Genomic DNA, 24,430 nt, shown 5'->3' on the forward strand with positions numbered 1-24,430 from the left:
GTCCATCATTTCTTTATCAAACACTATGCTACATCTCATAACTGATCAAAAATTATAAATCTAAAGAACACTCTGAGACAATTATAAAACTTTGTAAAGATATCAAAGCATTCTTGAGTTATAGAGTGACATGCTAAGGTCATGAATAAGGAGGAACAATATATAAAGCTGTCAAGTTAATCTATTAATTCAATGTGATTTCAATTAAAATTTCAATAGCATTTCTCAATGGAACTAGACAAAATCATTCTAAAATTGATATGAAAAAACAAAGGGCAAAGAATAGAAGACAAAGAGAGAGAAGGGAAAAGAAGAGAAAATGTAGGAAGGGAATGCAGATAATTTAAAAAAAAAAAAAAAAAGGCCAGGCACCAGTGACCTATACTCAAAAGGTTGAGATAAGAGGATCTGAGTTCAAAGCTAGCACTTACAGATAAATCCCTGAAATTCTTATTCCAGTTAACTAACAAAAAAGCCAATAGTGGAGGTGTAGCTCAGGTGGTAGAGTGCCAGCCTTAGCAAAAAATCAAAGCAAGAATAGGAGGCCCTGAGTTCAAGCCCCATTATCCGCACATCAAAAAAAGAGAGAGGAAGAAGAGGAGAAGGAAGAGGAAGAGGAGGAGAACCAGAACAACAGTAAGAAAGGGAAGCTTCATCTGCCAGATGTCAAAACATTATAAAGCCATAATATGTATAAGTGCATAGTATGAAAACCAGGAGTAGCAAGATCAAAGAAATGGAACAATAAGCCCAGAAACAAAAGGAAGCTTAGAACATGACCAAAACAGGCAGCAATAAAAATGCAAATGCAAATAAACTGAGAAGTACTGTTGGATAAATGGTGCTAACTATTCACATGAGGGGAAATAGATACCTATCCACATAATGAACATAAATTCTAGGAAAAATAAAAATGTAAATGTATATAACTTGTGTGTGTGTATGTGTGTGTGTGAGAGAGAGAGAGAGAAAGAGAACCCAGAGCCTTTTCTTGGCTAGGTAGGCTTTCTATCAGTTGAGCCATGCTTCCAGTCCCTTTATATGTTGGTTATTTTGAAGCAGGGTCTCACATTATGCCCAAGCTCCATTGGGTTGTAATTCCCCCAACTTGTGGTTTCCTGTGTGGCTGGCGGTGACAGGTATGCAACACTATGTTCAGCCATTCATTGGAATAGAGTCTCTCAAAAATCTTTTTGTCTGATCTGACCTCAAATCACAAGCCTCCTATCCTACTTCCCAAGTACTTTGGATTACAGATTTGACACACCATGCCTAGCTATCTTTTTTTTCTGGGATTTTTTTGTTTTTGTTTTTTTGTTGTGGTGGTGGTTTTTTTGGTTTGAGTGTGTGTGTGTGTGTGTGTGTATGTTGTTGTTGTTGTTGTTGTTGTTTTGGCTAACCCTGGGGCTTGAACTCAGGGCCTGGGTTCTGTCCCTGAGCTTCTATTGCTCAAGTCTAACACTCTATCTACCACTTGAGCTACACTTCTGGTTTTTTCTGTTTATGTGGTAGTGAGGAAACGAACACAGGGCTTCATGCATGTCAGGCAAGCACTCTACCACTAAGCCACACTCCCAGACCCTTAGAATGAAATGTAGAAGAAAAAAATCTTTATGATTCTGACATAGGGATGGATTTCTTCTTTTATTTTATTATTAATTAGTTGTACAGAGAGGTTACAATTCTGTAAGTCAGGCTAAGAGTATAATGGATCTTAACCAACGTCACCCCTTCCATCATTCTCCCCCATTATTCCCCATCTCATTAAACACTAAAGAAAAAGATGGATGAACCTGATGCATGATAATTAAATACTTTTATTCAACAAAAACTATAGAAAATGAAGCTGGAAGACAAGCCACAGAATAGTAAATATGCACAACAAATTTTATGGAAAACCAGTAGTTAGTATTCTAATTTATAAAGAAAAAGCAAAACAATAAAATAAAAAGACAAATACTCAATAGGAAAAGAAACTAGGCCAGTGTTATATATAAGTGACAGAAGAGAAAGCCTTAGTGCAGGTATGGAAGAGGGGAATAGAGAAAGGTTGGATAGCAGGAACCAAAGTCCCATTCATAGAAAGCACAGGTTCTATGTACAATAGCACAGAAGGTGATTACAGTTCATCATCATTCATGACATACTTTATAAAGAATTAGAAGAGGTGGAAACTGAACTCAAGTGATAGATCACCTGCCTAGCAAGCATAAGTCCTTAGTTCAAATCTCAGAACCACTAAAATAAAATAAAAAGAAGAAAAGAAAATTGGAAAAGAGGAATTCAAATTTCACCAACATGAAGAAATTTTCAGTATTTAAGGAACAGGAATTGCTGGTAATCCTGATTAGACCAAAACTCATTGTATACCACTGTGTGTCTATATTCAGTGACCACACTGTAACCCATAACTATGTATATTTATTATATCACCTAAAAAATAACATAAATTTAAAAATTAAAAACATAATAGATCGCATGGACATAAGACATATGTGTAGTTTATGATATTTATGGTATTTAAGTGAATATTTAATGTATGATTATATTATATACTAATATATGAGTATATAACTAATGATACTCAAGTAGATATAAGCACAAATAAAGCTTAGCTATAGACCTGCTAATACATAGGAAAAACTGCAAAGTGTCTGTGTATTTCATAATGTAACCTACATATGTGGGAGCCTGCCTGCCCTTTTCTCCCCATTTTATATAGCAGTTTCTAAAGAAATAGAAGCCATGAGAGTCACGGCCCCATCAAGTTAAACCATATTGAAGTGCCTTCTCCAAAATCTCCAGTGTGCTTTGCAAAACCCTGAAGCCAAGTAGCTAGCAATGCTCAGCCCTTGAATTTTCCACAGATCAACCTCACAGTGACTCCAGGGTTGATCTGTACACATTGTACAGATTTCATTCCTATTCCAAAGAGAATTTTGAACCAAGAGACAAACAGCCTTTACAGAGGTAGGATTTACATTCCTTCAGGCAGAGAAAAAAAGGTGTGTATGCATAGATAGATAGATAGGTATATATGTGTATATACAATTAATATTTAAAGTATTTATAAATGGAAACATACTATGTTGTTATAATTTATATACATTATAATTATTACATGTATATAGTTGCAGTATAATTTATATACATTATCATTTATATAATGTATATACATTTAATGTTACATTCTTTATATGATATATGACATAATTTAAAAGTTATAATTTCTATTCCTATTCACATTATAACAGAAATATTTAAATGTGTTCTATATAAATATGTAATTTATAATTGATAACTATATTTAGAAGTTTGGAGGGGTTATTTTTGCACTCTTTGATTGATTTTTTTTTTTTAAGATCTGGGGCATTTGTTTTATCTGCCTCAAGGAAAGGCCTTGCCCAGATTCTTAATCTGCTCAATCTCAGTTTCTATAGAACTCTTGAAGTCAAACTGCCAAATGTTGCCAGTATATGATTTTTTTTCTGGGTAAAAGTGAAGACTTGGAGCATTCAATCACTCCTCACAGGAGGCTGAGATGCAATGAAGAGGCATAGCCATGACCCCATTATTGAAAGGCAGTATTACACCCTTGTGTGTTGAAATGTTCTTGAAAATAACACCAGACCACAACTCCAGTAATTAAGAAACAACACGGCAAAGCCAGTCAGGCCTCATGGCTCCTGCTTGTGATGTCAGCTACTTATCCAGCCCTGGCAAAAAGTTAGCAAGTGTCATCCCACCTACATGGGAAGCATAAATAGGAGGATCACAGTCCAGGACAGTCTGGGCAAAAACTCCAGACCCTCATTCAAAACTAACTAAAGCCAAAAGAGGCTAGGGGAATGGCTTAAGTGGTACAGCACCTTCTTAGCAAGGGCAAGACCCACAGTACCATTAAAATAACAAAGTGAGAGAGAGAGAGAAAAGAGAGCGAGAGAGAAACAGAGAGAGAGAGAGAATCTCAGAGCCCATCTAACCCATCTATATCTGTTTTATATTGTTTCATTTTTAAGGAAACGTGTGTGTTTCCTGCAGGAAGATACTTCAAATTTTACAGTTAAGATCAAATGTTAAGGTTGAAAATGTTCTTAGAAACCATTTTATGAAAGCAAGAGACCAAGGTCAAGAAGGCCACGGGTATGAAGTAGGAGGATGAAAGCGGACATTGGGATATACAGACAGGAAATGAGGTGGGCCACAGGCTGTCTCGACCCCAGTTGGGCCACTGAAAAGAAGCAAATTGTCTCCAGCTGGTAGAATTTGAGACATTGCCTCCAAATTCTTTTTAGCAATACATCTTACTTGTCTTTTATTCTTCCCCCCAGCCATGGAACCCGATGTGCAGGAGAAGTTTCAGCTGCAGCCAACAACAATATCTGTGGAGTTGGGGTAGCGTACAACTCCAAGGTGGCAGGTAAGGTGGCCCTGCCCAGTCTGGGCAGTCAGCCCCACAAGATATCCCACTCTGGCCTCCAGCCTGCTGGGAACTGGCAGAAAAAAAAAACCACACTGGGGCAGGTGAATGAGATTGAGAATACTTTGGTAAATCATAATGTTCACAGAAACGTTAGGCTATTTTTATTTTAAGTTTAAATACAGCTATGGTAACATTCATGGATCATAAGTAAACACTCAATAATTTTTTCCCCACAAGTGCAATATCTACAAAACCAACGCATGACCAGATCCCAACACCCTCCTCATACAACCCAGCTACTATGCATCAGCCCAAGAAAAACCACACATTTGTTGTCTAACAGTTTTTGAGCTCTATAAAAATGGAACTGTAAGCTTGCTACTCTTTGCTATTCATACCTAACTTCACTATGTAACCCAGGCTGCCCTTGAAGACCCTGGCCAACAGCCTCAGCCTCCTATCTACTGGGATTATAGGCACATACCCCCACACCCTGCTATCAATAATACTTTATGGAAACTCAAATATAGACTGCAGGATAAGACAAGCTATGTATAAAGTATTCATAATGATATTCAGAGTATTTAAAGTGCTTCTTACAGTGGATTTCATTCATCTCTAAGGAGATACAGTCTACTTAGTTTTGTTTTTTGTTTGTAGTTTGTTTCATTGGGGATTTTTACCAGTACTGGGGCCTAAACTCAGGGCCTGGGTGTCATTCCTTAGCCTTTTCGCTCAAGGCTAGCACTCTATCACTTGAGTTACAGCTCTACTTCTGGCTTCTTGGTAGTTAATTGGAGATAGGAGTTTCATGGACTTTCCTGCCCAGGATGGATTGGAACCATGATCCTCAGATCTCAGCCTTATGACTAGCTAGGATTACAGGCATGAATCAACAGCTCTCAGCCACCTTTTTATGACATTTCATTGAGTGTGATATTTAACCATTTCCTCTTTACAGAGACTAAAACCTTATAAAGGGAAGTGGCAAGTCAGTGGGTATTTATAAACCCCCATTTCCACCCAGAATGACAGACAGACAGACAGTCGCAGAAATAGACAGTGAGAGTCCAAGATGCCTAGATTTTTATCAAGATGTCCAAGAATGGATGTGGCTATGCCAAATTTTGCATCAAATGAGTTCTTGATTTATTCAAGCTGAATCACACAGCCTTGGTTTTTTTCCTTCCTTTTTTTTCAAGTGCCTTGATTTTATTTTCCATAAACTGGCTTTGTACTGACCTTGCATTTCCGGGAGCCTAAATAGAGCAAGCCTCTATCTCCCCACACTTAATCCATTCAACACCATCTCCTGGGAGACTTGCCTGATGAGGGTGAGAAAGTTCACAAAGAATGCATCTGGAGGTTTCTGAAATGTACATAGAGGAAGCTTGGCCCCCAGGTGTCAGCCCTTTAACTTTGTGTGCATCCAAAATGTCAGAAGCAGTGATGAGCTCAGGGGAAAGGATTTCATTCTGTTAATATTTTATAAGCCAGGCTCACACCTAGGGTGGTACCTGATGCCAGTCACAGGGGAAAATGGGAGACAACTGAAATTTTCAAACCTGAATTTCTCATTTTCAGTGATGGTCTTCAATAGAGTTACTGGCTTTTTTGAACAAAGAGATTTGTAAAATAACAGTCTATAGCATTTAAAAGAGGTGCTGGCCATGGCTTCTTAGAAGTGTGTGATGGTTCCTTCCTGTCCCCTTATCTCTGTCTCTAGCTATCTCTTTGTCTCTCTCCGTCTCTGCCTCTGTCTTGCTCGGTGTCTTTCTCTCCTTTTATTATTTGCACTCTGTAAACATCTGAGCTGCTCACAATTGTACCTAATTTTCCTGCTCTCTTAGGTTGGATTCCCTAAATGCAAAACACCAGACAAGGATTTGGGTGACAGTGGCTTTTTGGAGTGGGGAGGAAGGGATGAAAGGGTAATCCTAGGACCCCAGAGTGAATAACTAGGGGGTGAGGGGAAAGAGAGCTAAAGGAAGGAAGCCACAGAAGGTTGATTGACACACTGATCAGTCTAATAGACAACCAGGGCTCAGCCCTGCAGGTGGCTCTCAAAATGGACCCCTCACACCAGGTGAGGAGGCTGGGGAGTTGATTCACCAGCACCTGTGACTCATTGACCAGCAATACTCTCAGTAGCTCATGTAGCTCACCAGGGCTGAGCAGAACTCAGCTAGGTAGAGAAAGCCTCCCAGACAGAGGCCCAGATGGCTGAAGGAGCCTCTGCCTCCCCTGCCAAAAGAAATGTAATGCCTCTAACCCACTGGGATATATAGATCAGCAACCTGCCACAGAAATTTTGAGCAAAGACGCTGCCTTGTCCACTCCTTTAGCCCAACCTTGCTCCTTGTGGCCAATCACTCTCATCCTAACTGTTCTAGCACTGGGTAAGCTAATTCCACCCTTCAGAGCTGGTGCCCTTCGAGGCATCTAGCATCCTCTGGATTCCTGGAAGAGAGTTGAAAAGGAATTCTAGTTCAAGGAAATGCTAGTTACTCACACCTTGCAAACAAGGGCAGAGTTTCAGCTTCCTCAAACTTACAGATTTGAGGAGCTTGATATTTTACTCACTCAACCTGACAATTGTGAGAGTTGTCTGGCATTTTGTTACTTGTTAAAAATGAATTAAATTCTTTCAGAAAAAAAAAAAAAAATCTTCCTGTCCAGAGCTTTCTGATCCAGAGAGGGCTACATTGCCCTCTAGTGGCCTACTGGAGTCACCACTGGTCTCTGTTAGTCTCCGAGATGATTTTACAGGTTAGGTTTTTGACAGTGATGTTGAAGTCCTTCTCTGCTCTAGAAATGAAGAAGCCTGTTGATTCCTAGCTTAGGAATTTTTTTAAAAAGATTGTAGTTGAATTTTGTGATGAGTTTTCTAAAGGGAGAAAAAGAAAAATATGCATTAGCATCTTTCCAAGAGTTTGTTTCCTACTTAGTTTTCGGTTCATAAACTTTGCTCATTTCTCTTCTCGTTGATTTTCAGGCTTTCTTGGTATATGTCATAGAGCTAGCCCTAGATTCATTTCAGTGTAGCTATCTTCTCCATAACTTTCATATGCAGTCATGAATTCATCTGCTGTCCACCTGACAGGTGGTGCTGACTGAGGAAGGACCTCGTTCAATTTTCCTCCATCCAAGGGTCAGTGTGCCCAACAGCCTCTCTGCTGTAGTCCATCCTGTCTCTGTGATATAGGTATACATGGCTAAACACAACTCAGACTAGAAATCTCCTAGCAAATGCATAAGAAAGTGTAGTCTCTATTCTCCTGGACCCTCATATGGGCTGGTCTCTCTGCCCAGAACCTTTCCCTTTATGCTTCATGGCTACCTCCTTTTCTTCTCTTAGTTCTCAAGAGCCCCTTGCTCTCTCTGACATTGCTTCTCTGGCCACTTTACTCATCCAGACTTGGTTTTTAAAAAAGCACCCTACAGTTTTCCTTCCCAGCACTCATTGTTGTTGATTGTCTTATTATTATTATTATTATTATTTATCATGATTATTTTGAAGCAGAATTTTCGGCATTTGAAAACTACACTGTTGATTACTGTCAGAATGTCTTGCAATTGACTCTACAGCAATGAATCACTTTTATAGATTACCATTATTTTTATTAGCCAATAAATCTTATAACACCTCAATGACTTTGTACCTATTTCATCTGAGTTTTAAATAAGCCAATAAAATAAATCACTATAAGCACAATGATTAATGAGTTTTCAGACCTTAAAACTTGAATGAGTGTAAACGTGCTCCTTAGCCTTCAAGGATAATATTCGTAAGTGCACAAACTGACTCTGATGAGCCTGGACAGATGTCAGGTGCATATACATCCTTGGCAATGGGGTCAAAGCAGAAACAATTCCGCCTCCAATCCACTAGACCATGCCAATCCCAGGCCACTAGGAGGGCCAGCTGTGGTGCCAGATAAGCAGGTAAATAAGTAAGGACTCTAAATAAATGCAAGAGAGGCCACACACTTGTGGCAGTCTTTACAGAGGTAAGGAAACAGACTCCTCACCCCTTTGACATCTCTCTCTACCCACCCACCCACCCTGGACATACACACCTGGTCCCTCTAGCTCCTCAGCATCCAGAGTCAGGGGAGGGGCCCTCCCTAAATGTCCTCAAGTCACATTTGGGCCTCTGTCTTGCTTCTTAATGGTATTGTTGCTTGCTAATACTGTATCTCATTTAGTTAAGGTATGCCTCATACCTCCTGAACTTAACACAATTAAATGTCGGGCACGTGGCTGTACAATATGAGTGAACATGGCTTGCAGTCTGTGGCCACTCCTGCCCGCCTCCACCTGGGTGCTAAAACAGTCAGAAGATTAATATATGTCAGCCCCTGTGTTCCTGTGCAGTAGGAAGGGATTCCCATTGGGAATTCCCATTCACCATTGGGGTGAAGAGGGAGAGCGGCTAAGGGCTCAGAGCTGCAAAAAGGAAGCGGGTATTTGGAACACCTAATTGCCACTAAGCCAGCTCTGAGAAAACCTCAGCTGCCTGTAGCTGACGGATGGAGAAATCAAGGTAACCTTGCTCAGCATTGACTTTCTATCACCTTCTCATTGAGGTGGTTGTTCAGGCATTAGACAGGTTCAAGAGCATTTGAGCTTTCTCCTTCTGGACAAGTGAAGACAGGACTCTCCTACACCCTACACACACACACACACACACACACACACACACGTATGTGTGCATGCACATGCATGCTCACTCACATCTGTATAACTTCATGTGGAAACTGTGCTGGTCTGTTTATTCTGTGGCCTACTGGCCATCTTCGTGTAGAGTTTTAGACTTCCTATCTCCTGATAAAGCATAAAACTTAACTTGCAAAACATTCAAACCAAAAATTAGATTTATTCCGGATAAGGCTTCCTCTAATTAAAAAAAAAAAACATAGTAAAGCACTAGGAAGGTGGCTCCATGGTAGAGCACTAACCTTGAGCTGAAAGAGCTGAAGGACAATGCCCAGGCCCAGAGTTCAGGACCCACGACTGACCAAAAAAAGTAAATAAATGAAGAGTGTTAATTCCAGCGGTCCTCATGCATGGAAAGAAGTAAGTCAGCTACATAACACTCTAGACTCCTTACCACAGAATATTGTTACCAACTGATTCCTCCCCTTCCTGGGGGGGGGGGGGGGAAGGGGGAAGGGGAGCCTGTTGCTATAGAAAACAAAATGGCCCAATCAGCAGCTCTTTGAAGGTTGTGATGGTGGGCAGGAAGCCCATCTCATTGGCTGCTGGTGAGTTAGCCCTAGAGAGGCACTTTCTGGATGGTCAAAGAATGATGTGCACTATGAGAGATATAGAAATGGAAGCCACCCTCTTCTCTTCTCCTGTATCCCAATGAGAAGCTCAGGCTTACCTACTTAGTCCAGCAAGAAGTCATGCCTACATGGCATCAGAGAGAAACACAAACATCACTGATATACCATGGGAGGGAGCGGAGGGGCTGCATCACACATCCCATTGCTAACACAGTTTAAAGTATCCCACTCAACACTTCCGCCCTCCCAATGTCCCCTCTCAGCTATACTGAACTGAGAGCCCCTCTTTCCTCATCATAACTTGGACCTGTCCCTGTCCATCCTTGACCTCTGGAATTTCACCTTAACTCTCAGTTATCAATTATCTCCTCCACTTGTCACACATAGCTGCTTTATTTCTCTCATGGACCTTGATCCTAGTCAACATGGAATTCCTGCAGGTTGAGCTTCCACTTAACAAAAGGAATCTCTTCAGCAAACAAGGTCTCTTACCATTATAGGAATTGTAGTGAAGTTTGCTAGGGGAATAAATCCTTTTGCCAGTAGTACCATAACAGAAGGCATGAGCAAGATCTCGAGGCATCCTTTCTGATCCTTGGATTCCAAACTGTTCCCTGGATCATCCAAGGTTGCCATCTGTTCTAACCATAGCTGACACCCAAGCTCTTCTCCATTGCCAGGTCTCCTTATGACTTGGGTAACAAAATGTGTTATCTCCGCTCACACCTGCCCACAGGTATCCGGATGCTGGACCAGCCATTTATGACAGACATCATTGAGGCCTCCTCCATCAGCCACATGCCTCAACTGATCGACATCTACAGTGCCAGCTGGGGCCCCACAGACAATGGGAAGACAGTGGACGGGCCCCGAGAGCTCACGCTTCAGGCCATGGCCGATGGTGTGAACAAGGTAAAGACATCCCTGCCACCATGAGATCCCAGTCCCCTCATGAGATGGGAGCTGGTGGGTGAAGTCATGGTGGCAGTGCAGGAGATGAAAAGCCGTGGCAGGGGCAGGAGAAGAGGCAGGGTTCTTTCCCTGTGTGCTACTCAGATCCTGTGAGAAAAGGACACACCAAAAATAGGTTGAGCAAGGCAGGAAACTTACAGGGAAGGACATCTCTGATGGATAAAGAGGAGGAAGGAGAGCAGGTGGCAGAAGAGACGTCTCACAATGACAAGGCCAGATCCCTGTATTGAGGAGAAAAGGGTCTCAGATGACTGCCCCTCTCTAAGGAAGTTTCTGCTAGATTCACAGGCTGCCCTCAGCCAAAGTCACCCATCCTGGACAACAATGGACCAGTATTACCTTCCCCTCCATGCTCCCTGGCTGGTTGGGGCCAGCCTACAGGAAGTGGGTTCTCAACCCACATTGGATGAGACCAAATTCAAGGGCAGGAGCTAGAGGATAACCACAGTACTCCCATGGTAGGAGGTCTAAGCAATAACCTTTATGTCCATGGGTTCCTAAAACTAGCCTCTTGGTCTACTGACCAAGAGTCAAGGGAAGGAGACAAAGGCGAGGGCTCCAAAGACAGGGCAGCCTGGAGAGCCTGCATAGTGCCACTTAGTGAGAGACAGAGGTTTCTTCTCTGAGGTTTTAGAGTAATGACCACCCAAGACAAGACACAAACTCAGGCTTGGGGATTAGGGGATTGCTGGGTCAACTCTCTGCTTCACCATTCAGGGCCTGAGCACCCAGTAACAAGAGACTTAACTCAGTTGAGTTTATTTTCTTGCCTGTACAATAGTCACAACATTGGGTCCATCAAAGGACCAGGATCCAAATGAGGTATACATGAGATAAGCATGCATATACAAGGCACTGGGGAATGAATACCCAGCAAATGGTGTCAGCCACAGTCACGACTGACCCCAAAATACAACTACTGCAGGTTCCTGGAGCCTAGTCATGAACTCAGATAGGGCATATTGGGAGTGACTTGTCTCTGCTCCATGAGTCCCGGGGCCTAAAGTGACACAACAGTCCTGGTTTGAATATGCCTTCACAAAGCATTGGGGAAGGGGATTGGTGGTGGTGATGGTGACTTGGTTTTGTGCTAGTACCAAAAATTGAACTCAGGGCCCTCCATTCTCACTCAGCTTTCCTGCTCATGGAAAGCACTACAACTCCATTTAATCACTCTATTCCAACATTGTGCTGGTCTCACAGACTTTTCTTCCCCAGGCTGGCTTGGAACTGAGATCTTCTAGATCTGAGCTTCCTGAGTAGCTAGAACTCTACTAGTGTGGCGACTGGTCCACCTAGGAGTGTGAGCTGGTGCCATGTCTCAGCCTCATCCACCTGATGCATCCAACTGTACTTTAAGAAGACCCCGCTAAAGTTTGAGGTGTTGCTCGAAACAACACCCTTCAGGATGAGACCCTAAGGTCCTGGGACTCTGTGGAAGGACTTTTATAAACTCACACAGAATGGAAAAGGGCATGAGGTAACTGGTGCTCTGAATTAACAGCAACCTACTTTCCCGTCAGGGTGGTGTGTTAGGTGGAGTGTGGGTGACCAAGCTCCACATTTTAGTGTGTCTCTGTGTTGTGGATACAGAAACCTACATAACTCAATTGAAGGAGTTTCTTGGAAGGAGACACTGGAATGCCAAGTTCAGTGGGATAGTTAAAACAAGTCCCCGAATAGCCTAGAAAGAAACAGACATCTTCCAGGCAACTGCAAGATCCCAGCCCCAGGATGTGTGAACATCTGGGTTTAAGGCCTCTCACCCTATCTGCTTCTGCCTGGCTTTGGATCTTCCTTTCTTTCATCCTTCCTTCTCTTCTTTGGGGGTGTAAGTTCACAGGGTGTTTCCACAGAGATGAGAACTAACAGCATCCTTGCCAGCCACAATCAGTCAGTCTCTGCTCTAACTGCTACTTGTCCTTGATGCTGTCAAGGAAATTTTGGTCCTAAATAGAGGGTATACCTTCCCTGCCACCCTCCCCTCGCCCCACCCCTACCCCATCTCACACCTCCCACCCCCCAGCCCCACCATGAACCATCAAAGCTAGGAAATATGCTTCTACTAGAAAGGTCCAGAACTCACAGAGTGAGAGGACATTCAGTTACTAGAAAGGTCCAGAACTCACAGAGTGAGAGGACATTCAGGTTTCCAACATGTCCTCTTTCTCCTCTACTCTGCATAACATTGAGTGTGAGTCATCTGTATTCACACTTTCTGGCCCTTTGGTGGAAAAGTGTCTTCTTTTATTTTTTATTGTGAAAAATACTGTACAGAGGGGTTACAATTACATGGGCAAGATAATGAGTACATTTCTTATCAAGCATTGTAGCCTCCTCCTTTGTTTCCCCTTCCCATCCCTTCCCATCCACCCCCTGCCCCCTCACCCAATCTTCCCCTCTCCCCCCCCCCCCCCCGCCCCGCACCAAAAGTGTAAAGTTCGTTTTCAACCTAACAACTTGCAATGTTGCAATGGGTCTACCTGTATCCCTATTTAAATGATTTGTTTTTCCCTTTCCCCTCCACAAATTATACCGACATCAAATACAGTGAAAGCAGGGGTTATACTGTGGGGGAGGGACATACAAAGCAACAAAGAAATAATCTTATAAATATGTTAGAAACAATCGCATGAAAGAAAAAAACATTTGAATACATATCTTAGGGTTCATATCCCTAACATCACCTTATCTGACCTTTTCTGCTTGACTCAGACATATACTAGATACTGCAAATAAGGGAAACCATGGGACCTATGTTTCTTTGGACCTGGCTTACTTCATTTAATATAATTTTTGGAAAAGTGTCTTCTGTGTTATTGAATTGTTACAGAGGTCTGCACATAAATATAAGACCATCTTCCCCCCACAGACACAGAAACTCTCTCTCTCTCTTCTGTTATGTGGTTGGATTATGTACTCAAATATTCATATGTTGAAATGTTATGCCCCAGGACCTCAGAATGTAAAGTTATTTGTAATCGGCCTTGTTACAGATGTAGTTAGTGAAGATGAGGTCATACTGGAATTGGCTGAGCTCCTAATCCAATACGATTAGTGTCCTTATTTTGGAAAGGAAAAAGGAAAATTCTAAGGGAGAGACCACAGGAAGATGAAAGCAGAAATAGCGGACACAGCTACAAGCCCGGGAAGGCTAAACATGGCTGGTACAACATCACAAGCTGGAAGAAGGGCAAGGAGCATTCTTCCTTGCCAGTCATTGGGAGGAGCTAACACTGATGACACTCAGTCCTGAATTTCTACCTTCTAGAAGAGCTAAGCAATAGATTTCTGTTATTAATGTCAACTAGTTTTGAGGATCTTATGGTGGGGGCCCTAGAAAATGAACATGCCTTTTCCATTTTAGAATAAAAAACCCTGGGAGAGATTTGAGCTCACTAGAGCAGCAGAAACAACCTGGTCACTTGATAGTACCTGGGTTTTCTTTTATAGTCAAGATGGTTCATAGTCAACCCAATGAAAGTAGTTTTCTTCTCCTTTTTTGGGAACTGGTAAGGTCTCCTTCCCCCATTCGCTAACATAATCATTCAAAGGAGCAATGTGCACAAGTTCTCATTATGGACAGAACAATGCTCTTCTGTCAGGCAAAATGTCTTGCCAGAATTGGTGCCTGATGATGTCACATCAGTAGCTTCAGATCAGACATGGATCTTGGCAAACACCACAAGTGAGGGCCTTTGTGTCCGGGCGGGGTGAGGGGTGGGGCAGGGGAGGGGGTGGGTCCTGGGGTTTGAATATAGGGTTTGGGCACTGTTCCTAAGCTTCTTTTGCTCAAGGCTATTGCTCTACCACTTGAGCCACAGTGCCACTTCTGGCTTTTTCTGGATATTGGAGATAAGAATCTCATGCTCACTCATGCCTGTAATCCTAGCTACTCAGAAGGCTGAGATCTAAGGATCACAGTTCAGTTCACCCAGGCAGCAAATTTGGTCCATGAAACTCATCTCCAACCACCAGGGGGAAAAAAAAAAGTGGAGCTGAGGTTCAAAGTGGTAGAGTGCTAGACTTGAACAAAAAAGCTCAGAGACAGTGCCAAATCCTGAATTTAAGCTCCCTTATGGACAAAAAAAAAAAGAGTCTCACAGACCTTCCTGCCCAGGCTGGCTTCAAACCATGATCCTCAGATCTCAGCCTCTTGAGTAGCTAGAATTACAGCTGTGAGCCACCAGCATGGTGGCCTTTTATACTCACACTCAGAGAGCTGGTCATTAGGCATTTACCAGCACACTCCGGTTTCCTTTAAATTAACCACATTTGCATACTCATGTAATCGCCCTGCAAGTAAAGGCAAAGCAAGGCCTGGAGAAGGCTAAAAATTCCCTTTGGAAAGATGAACCACTAGAGAAAAGCACCAGAAAGCCTAAATCTTATCTTTCCCCAAGATGACAGGCTTTCCAACGAGAGTTTCAAGTTACCAGAAGAATATGAAGGGTAACTTCCCAGTCAAGACCTCACTGTTAGACTCATGCCTACAATATAAGGGTCTCACAGAAACTCAGGAATGGGGGAGCCCTTGAAGTGAATAGCATCATGTCATCTGCTAACAATGGTTACATTTGGGCAGGTCTCAGAAATAAAGAGATGGTATTTTCTTATAAAATAATGGCAATCTGCTGTTGAAATTCAGCCCATCTGAAAACCCTGATATATGAGTAGCACAGGGTTGTTTACAAAACTGGAGGGAATGACAGGAGGTGATGTTCCTGGTCCATATTGAGGTTGAACTTTTTTTGAGGGGTAGGGGGACCTGAACTCAAGGCCTAGGCACTGTCCCTGAGCTTTATTTTTCTCCTCAAAGCTAGTACTCTACTGCTTGAGCCACAGCTCCATTTCAGGCTCTTAATTTTTAGTTATTTTGTTTTATTTTACTTTTGCTGGTTAATTGGAGGTAAACTTCTCATGAACTTTCCTGCCAGGGCTGGCTTCAAACCAAGATCCTCAGATCTCAGCCTCCTGAGTAGCCACAATTAGAGACGTGAGCCACCAGTGACCTTGCTTAGGTATAACTTCTGACACACACACAGCTCATCTCCTTTAACACTGTGTGGCTGGAAAGGAGTAATGCCGCATCCAACCCAGGGCCAGATGTCAGCGTGGCCCAGGGGAGCATGTGGCAGACGCCTGCTTTTCACAGACAGGCATGTTTTTGTCACCTGAAGCCACCAGAGATAATGTGTGCTCCGAGTCGATGATGTGTGCCCTCTGCCAACATTTACAGTGCAGATGGCACTCGCTGCAGAGCATCTCTGGGCAGCCCCTGTCAGCTTCCCTGGGCCTCTGAACTCCCTCGCCACATTGCTAAGCTGGGTGTGTGCTGCTGCCCCATCTGTCACCTCCCCAGCTACAACTGAAAAGGCCTTTTTCAAGCGAGATTGTTCGGCAAAGCATGCCAAGGATGCCGAGACTTGAGAGAGAGAGGGAAAAAAACATTATGACTATTTTCAGATGATAACATGTAAATGTTTTAAAAAAGGAAGCGATGACAGGTGCCAGCGGCTCATGCCTGTAATCCTAACTCAGGAGGCTAAGATCTGAAGATGAGGGTTCAAAGCCAGCCTGGGCTCTTATCTGCAATTAACCAGCAAAAAGCCAAAAGTGCAGTTGTGGGTCAAGTGGTGAAGAAGAAGCCTTGAGCACAAAAAGTAAAAGGAAGAGAGAAAGAGAGAGGGGAAAGAAGGAAGGAAGGGAGGAAGGAAGGAAGGAGGGAGGGAAGGAAGGAAGGAAGGAAGGAAGGAAGGAAGGAAGGAAGGAAGGAAGGAAGGAAGGAAGGAAGGAAGGAAAGAAGGAAGGAAGGAAGGAAGGAGTTATCCATCTCTGAAAGGTTACAATTACCTCTCACAGAGGCAGTTTTAGCTGTCTTTAAATCTTAGTATCTTATACATGTGCTTTGTTTGACTAGTATAAAAAGGAAGAAAAAGAAGAGACCTTACCAGAGCACACTGTTTACCACAGAACCCACCATTCCCAATTGTGACACACAAACCTCACCTACTCCTAAGTTCGCTTAATGAATACTTAATGGTGTGGTCAAGAAGAAAGGAAAGAAGGAAATTTTTGTTGTTGTTGTTTTTGCTTTCCTTGTTTCAATTTTGTCAACTTCATAGTCCATGTGTTGGGTATATAGTTAAAGCTTTTTTGTGTGTGGGAGGGTGGTCATGGGGATTGAACTCTGGGCCTGGGCACTGTCCCTCAGCTCTTCAGTTCAAGGCTGGCACTTTACCACTTAAGCCACTTCCGGTTTTCTGGTGGTTAATTGGAGATAAGAGTCTCATGGAAGTTCCTGCTCCAGCTGTCTTTGAATCGCGATCCTCAGATCTCAGCCTCCTTAGTAGCTAGGATTACAGGCATGAGCCACTGGCACCCAGCCAGTTAAAGCATTTTTCACCTTGTAAGTAGAAAATAGGCAACAGAGACCCCTGAATTATGTGATAACTCATCATGGCTTTCTGCCTTAGTTGCAAATCTCCTAGAACCAGATACTGAGACAAAATGGCAGCTCAAGATCTGAGTTGAAATTATTTGACAGGTTTGAGTTGATATTATCTGGGAAGCTGAGGAAAGGCAAGAATAAGTAGGAAGGTACTTCTGAAAACAGAATGGGTCGATTCAGGTCATGTCATCAGGACAGAACCACTGGGAGAACCTCGGAGCACAGGAAGCTGGAAACAGGATGGACACAAATCTATTAAGTGACCTACGTAGCAACATGAGTGCAGGACAAAGCCGTTGATGGAGGTTTGTTCCCCACGGTGGGATAGCCCAGCACTCTGGGCTAGAGGGCAGCCTTCAGGTTTGGGGAAGAAGAAGCTCTATGACAAAGAGATGCCTATGCTGACATTTCAATCATCCCCTAGCACAGAGGTTCTTGGGTCCACAGAGGTTCTTGGGTATGTGGGCTGACTGCTCCTGCCGTTTGCTCCCAAGGGCTGGGGTGCAGGTTGAATAAAACCTAATCAGAGACTTGGAGTTGTCATCCGGATAAATACAGCAGTGGCAGGCCACGGTGTTTATTGCTCAGGGGAGAAAGATGCAGATCTTGCAAGGAGACTAATGGTCCAGCCGTGACAAGCCATGATAAAACACCCCATCGTATGTGGTGGCATCTCATTTTACTCTGGCAAGCGGAAGGGAAATTCGGACTACCGCAGAGGAACCTTGAAGGTGACAGTTGACTCATAAAGTTCTTTGACATCTGGAGGAAATGCATTTACTTGGGACAGCCCTGACACCGGCTGGCTGGCTCTGATCCTTCCAGGCCACTTCCTGTTCATCACTTTTCAAGATTGCTACTAGAGAGAATGATTTAGGAATATTTAAAAACAGGAAACGTTCTGAGATGCAAAAAATAAAATAAAATAAGGCACTGCACTGTTGTGCGTTTCCTGGGTGTAGGGGCAAGGAAGAGGTTGCAGAAGTGTGGAGGTTTGCCTGGGCAGACTGATTAATCGTGCACGGGCCAGGCAAGGCCCTGATGCCACCTGCTGAAATTTAATCAGAGCATGGGTCAGACACGGTGGCAGCAAATGCCAAGGCTTCTGGCAGGCAATGAATGTCTCCTGTCATGAAGTTCTCAAGAGTACTCCACTAGCCCTGATTTATGCTCTTCAGCCCGATGGAAGCTCGCAATGGAACAGGGCTGCTGCAGTGCGCCATCTGTAACCCAGCCTCTGAAATGATGTTGCCCTGACACTGATTCCTCCATCTCTGGATTTTAGAAAAGGAAGGAAAAAAGATTGGTGGGCTCCAGGTGATGTGTCCTGACATATGGCCAACTAGAAGCAGTGGCCAGGTCGGAAGCCCACACTGGGTCGTCATCCTTTGAGTATGGCTGCACTTAGTAAGGAGTTAAGGCCCCTCCACGTTCTTTCCTGGTCTGCTAGCATACTACTTTTTAAGACTGCATAATATTTCATCATCTATATGTCTAGTATTTAGGCATTCACTAGTCCAAGACATCTTAATACTGTACAGAGGGGGGCTGGGAAGGTGGCTCAGTGGTAGAGTGCTTGCCTTGTATGCATGAGGCCCTGGGTTCGATTCCCCAGCACCACATAAGCAAAAAAAAAAAAAAAAAATACTGTACAGAGGGGTTACAGTTACATGAGCAAGGTAATGAGTACATTTCCTATCAAGCATTGTTGCCTCCTCCTTTGTTTTTCCCCTACCATCCCTTCCCTCCCATCTCCACAACTACTCCCCCTGCCCCTACCCTGGCAAAAGTTGTAAAGTTTGTTTTCAACATAGTGTCTTGTAGTGTCTTATAACATCCAACCATAGATTGTATGTATATAAAGAGTCAACTCCTTTGAATAAATGCCAAGAGTACTACCTCTAGGTTATTTGGATAGGAATCAATTTAGTTTGGAAGAAAATGCTAAACCATCTTGTAAAGAGGCTACAAATGTGCGTTCCCACCAACAGTGGAGGATATTCTTGCCCTCCCCATCCTTACCTGCCCTTGACTTTGGAGGAGTTTGACCATTCTATCAGGTGTACCACAGTATCTTGTTTTACTTTACATTCCCCTGAAGTCCTGAGTTGTGAAGCATCTTTTCATATGCTTATTTACATAACATCTGCATATTTCCATCCATGAGGTATCTGTGCAAGAGTCTGCAAATTAAGAAAAAGCACTTTATAAAAGAATATTATCTTTGGGGGCATGGGGCTTTGCTAAGTCTTGCACAGTGAAGAGAACAAAACATAAGAGTCTAAATTCAACCTTCAGAGAAGAAATACGTAACTGAAAACAATGTGGTACCATTTTATCCAAAGTTAGGGAAACTGTTTTTGAAAATTAAAAGGACTGAGCCTGGTGCCAGTGGCTCACACCTGTAATTCTAGCAACTCAGGAGGCTGAGGTCTGAGGATCACAATTCAAAGACAGCCCAAACAGGAAAGTTCACAAGACTCTTACTTCTAATTACTACTTGAGCTGGTAGAGCATCAGCCTTGAAGGATAAAGCTAAGGAACAACATCCAGGCCCTAAGTTCAAGCCCTAAGCCCAGCACAAAAACGAAACCTTTCTTAACACATATTTGGTGATTTTGCTCTTTATAGAAGACTGTTATAAATTGCTCACCATCCACTAGATGGGGGTCCAGCTAGATTCCTATGCCCCCAGCACATGGTCTGCATCCCAGGAGGTGAGACTCTGAGAAAGGTAGGGCTCCAATGAGTCAGACCCTCCATCCTAAGTAACACAGTTAATGGCTGGTCCAGGATTCCTGGCCCAGTGGGGAGATGGAGGAAGAGGATGGGGGGGGGGGGGGGGGGATGGAGGGAACCACACATCTGGTGAGGCTAACCTGAAAAGTTTGCCTTTTCCTAAATACCCAACTGTGCTTTTCTTTTCCAACCAACTCAACATCTTAATAAGGCATTGGACATGCTTTAAAATATTACTATATTTTATTATAAAAAATCATAATCATTATTCAAGGCATCACTGGCTCACGCCTGTAATCCTAACTACTCAAGAGGATGAGATCTGAGGATCATGGTTCAAAGCCATCTTGGTCAAGAAAGTCTGTGAAACTCTTATCTCTAACAACTAAAAAAAAGCCAGAAGTAGTAGAGCTCTAGCTTTGAATAAAAGAAGCTCAGGAACAGCACCCAGACCCTGAGTTCAAGCCCCAGGACTGGCACCAAAAAAAAAAAAAAATTCACATTCAATACAGAATAATTCAAATAGGCTATGAAGAAGAAAATCTCTTTATACTCTTCCATGACTAAATGATTCCTGATGCTGTGAGTCCTACAAGTTTTATACATAATGGCAAAATATAAAAACAGCTTAAGAAATAGATCTGTGGTCATAAAAATATATCCACTCTTTTTGATCTGCCCCAAATGTGTTTCTTACTGTTACCTAATCTTTCCTCTTCAATGTCATATTTCATTAGTCTTGTTAATTAGACCTTTCATAATTCCTTTTATCTTTTACTTAAGAGGAAAGGTTATTTCTAGTTTCTAAAACAGCTTTAAAAATAAACATAATTTTATACATTTTAAATATTTCCAGCCAGGCACTAGTAGCTTAAACCTGTAATCCTAACTATTCAGGAGGCTGAGATCCAGAAGATCTTGTGTTCAAAGCCAACTGAGGCAGAAACATCCAGGAGACTCCATCTCCAAAATTATCAGCAAAAAGTCAGGCCTGCAGCATGGTTCAAGTGGTGGAGCACCAGCTAAGCAAGTATGAGGCTGAGTTCAAACCCCAATATCACCAAAAAAAAAAAAAATGTTTAAGGTGGAAGGGGAGAAAAGGAGAGAGTTCCAGAATGAACAGGGCAGGTTATTCATCCTTACTAGTTCCCAGGTCCCTAATCTCTGGGTCATCTCCCATGTCCTATTGGGTTTGGATAAAGTGCCCTGTCTGGTGTGGCAGCAGTTGTATGACCTAATCTGGGTCATACAATATATGTATTGGGATCGTGTTAAGTTTCTAAATCAACATAGGGAAAATTGACAAGTGTGACATGATGTCTTTCTATCCAAGAAGGTAATATTCTATGGGTTGTTTTCATCTATCCCTCCATACCATTTCACATGGCACATTCTGTTTTTCAGTGTGTTGAATGTCTCCCTATTTTCTGTATGGCTGGTGAAAGAACCAGTCTTCCACCCTCCCTACCTCAGCGTGACGATGTGATATCTAGCACTGTTTACTTACAGAAGGGGTTGTTTGTCTCACCAAGAGAACTGAGGACCTGTGTAACTGAGATAGGATGAGTCCCATGGCCCATCTCTCCCATTTGTCCTGAACCAATCAACATCTCTTTCAAAGGATGCCAGTTTTATTATTATTGTTATTATTGTTGTTATTATTTTAAGAAGTTGTACAAAAGGATGATAATTCAATGTGTCAGTTTATAAGCACAGTATATCCATGTCACCCTTTCCACCAGTCTCCTCCACTTCTCCCAACCCCACCCATCCATCAATTTTTCTGCTTCCACTTATACCTACACAAGTTGAATATTATGAGTGCATTCTCCTCCACACTTCTTCTTGTCACTTGTTTACCCAGCTTCCCTTGACCTCACCCTCTCCCCACACCTCAAGCACCAGTTTCCTGGTATTCATTTTGTTAGGCTACTCAAAGGAATTGGAATTCTCCCTTGCAGAGACTATACTTTAGTTAAATTACATGTGTAAATGATCTTGTGTATGTTTATACATATATTTCTAAATTAGAATTAACTTCCTTATATTAGAGAAAACATGTCTGGGCCTGACTTACTTTTTCCAGGTCCATCATTTCTTTGCAAATTTTTCTTGATGAATGAGTACGTTTCCATTAGGTATATAATATATATATATATATATATATACATACACACACACACACACACACACACACACACACACACACACACCACATCACATTTTCTTAATCCTTTTGTCAACCAAAGGGTATCTGGGTTGTTTCCATACCTTGACTATGGTGAATAGTGCAGAATGAACACAGGTGTAATAGCTTTACTGTGGCCTGATGGGTAATCTTTTGGATAATTACACGAGTGGTATTGCTGGACCATAGAGTAGTTCTGTGTTTAGTTTTTTGAAGAATCTCCAAACTGCTTTCCATAAGAATGCCATTGACATCTGACACTGGCTGAGTGTGTGTGTGTATGTGTGTGCATATGCACATGCATGTGCACATGCATGTGCATATGTGTGTATGTGGTTGAGTGTGTAACTTGTAGAGATGACCCTCTTTTCTCCTTGGTCTGTTTCTTAGAGCACTTACTTGTTTGGATGGAGTTTGTCAGTGGTGTAGATTTACCAAGAAGCTGAAGACAATTTCCAGCTAGTGCTGGAATAAATACATGTTGAGTTACTGACTCAATCAATCATGGGCTAATTAACTCCCTGCCCCATTAGAAGCAAGGCAAAACATCCCTTCTCATTGTCAGGAGTAGACATCGCCTGGAGGTAATCCAGTCATCTCTCTTCCTTTTGGCATCTCCACTTCAAAACAGTGAATCAGACCTTGGACCCTGCCAGCCTTACAAAGACAGACTTTCCTGCCAATATCTTCTGCCTTCTCAATCTAGACTAGAGAATCACCAAGCTGCCCTGAGCCAAGCTGCACACCTGCCCCTCGCCTCTCACACAGCCCAGCTCTTCTCCTCTCCAGCCAAGGGGGGGAAAAACAAGTAGCTAAGCTCTGCTGCCTCCAGTAAAATGGGAGAAAGCAAGAAACAAAGCACCCTATGCTAGAGTGACAAAGACACAATAAATCTCATAGAACATGAGCTAAAGAAAATGCAAAGGTGAAAACACTGAGAACATGGGTTGAACGTATTTATAAATTACTATCACTGTGCATATCATCTAGTACTTAAATTTCTTTTTGTTTTATGTTTTACAGAATATTCTACTTTCTTCCTATATCTTGTGAGGATCCTTTGCATAGTTACAAAGTTATATAGGATTGTGTTTAATAGAATGCCAGGGCTAGTGGTGTGGCTCAAGTGGTAAAGCACCTGACTAGCAAACACCAGGCCCTGAGTTCAAACCCAGTATTAGAAAATAAAAACTAGAAAAATTTAGGTGTGCATATAAGCATATATGTACATAAACATATATGTGAAACATATATTTGGGGAGAAAATATATTTTTATACTTAGAATATTTATATATGTAAATGTATATCTTCTATAGCAAAGTATAAATATACATACATTTAAGCTTTCACTGAAAGATAATACATAAGACTGAGATCAGCTGGGAAGTGGGGCATGGCTCAGCTGGAAGATTAAATTGTAAATCCAGGTGAGTTTTGATATTGGACCCTCCTGAAAAGAAATAATATCCCATTATGTCCAACTAAAACGATATGATTCCTGAAGAATAAAAAAGTAAAACCAGTTGGGGGCCAGTAGCTCACCCTGTAATCCTAGTTACTTAGGAGGCTGCAAACTGAGGATGGAGGTTCAGAGTCCTTCTGGGCAGACAAATCCATGAGACTCTTATCTCCAATCAACCAGAAAAAAAAAAAAAAGCTAGAAAAGGAGAATGGAGGCATGATAAGGTGTAGCTGTGAACAGAAGAATCTGAGTGAGAGCAAGAGGCCTGAGTTCAAGCTCCCGTAACAGCACGCACGCACACACACACACACACACACACACACACACACACACACACACACACACACACACACACACACACACACACTACTAGCCACTACGTCCACTTGTTGATGAAATCCAAATCCTGACCCTCCCTGGGCCAGAGCTTCACCTGGACTGGGAATATTGTCCCTTATCTGTTTCAGGCCAGCCCCCAAGTTAGCCTCTGACTTTTAGATGTTGGGCTTAACCAGCAGCACCTCCCTTGCTCTTGTAGGGCCGAGGAGGCAAAGGCAGCATCTACGTGTGGGCCTCTGGGGATGGCGGCAGCTATGATGACTGCAACTGTGATGGCTACGCCTCCAGCATGTGGACCATCTCCATCAATTCAGCCATCAACGATGGCAGGACTGCGCTGTACGATGAGAGTTGCTCCTCCACCTTGGCATCTACCTTCAGCAATGGGAGGAAGAGAAACCCCGAGGCTGGTGTGGTAAGTGTGAGCCATTTCCTGCCCTTGCTTCCTTATGGGATGGACGTGTTAACTCCCTTTCCTCAAAGCCTTGGGAGAAGACCCCCTTTCCTCATGCCTCATTACACTGTGTGATCAGGGTGGAGACCTACCGTACATGGGTTGAAAGC

The 24,430-nt window shown here is 42.7% G+C and overlaps 1 protein-coding gene across 2 annotated transcripts in view; it reads left to right on the forward strand.

Annotated features, from left to right (window-relative positions):
* Positions 1–24,430, forward strand: part of Pcsk2 (proprotein convertase subtilisin/kexin type 2) — a 274,532-nt gene that overhangs the window by 236,054 nt on the left and 14,048 nt on the right. For both annotated transcript variants that reach the window (XM_042666500.1, XM_042666501.1), the window contains 3 exons: positions 4,332–4,420; positions 10,451–10,626; positions 24,066–24,281. In XM_042666500.1, coding sequence (XP_042522434.1) covers positions 4,332–4,420; positions 10,451–10,626; positions 24,066–24,281 — 481 coding nt within the window. The remainder of the gene's footprint in view (positions 1–4,331; positions 4,421–10,450; positions 10,627–24,065; positions 24,282–24,430) is intronic.

Source organism: Dipodomys spectabilis, unplaced genomic scaffold, assembly GCF_019054845.1.
Source record: "Dipodomys spectabilis isolate Male_0828 unplaced genomic scaffold, ASM1905484v1 ptg000365l, whole genome shotgun sequence".
NCBI lineage: Eukaryota > Metazoa > Chordata > Mammalia > Rodentia > Heteromyidae > Dipodomys > Dipodomys spectabilis.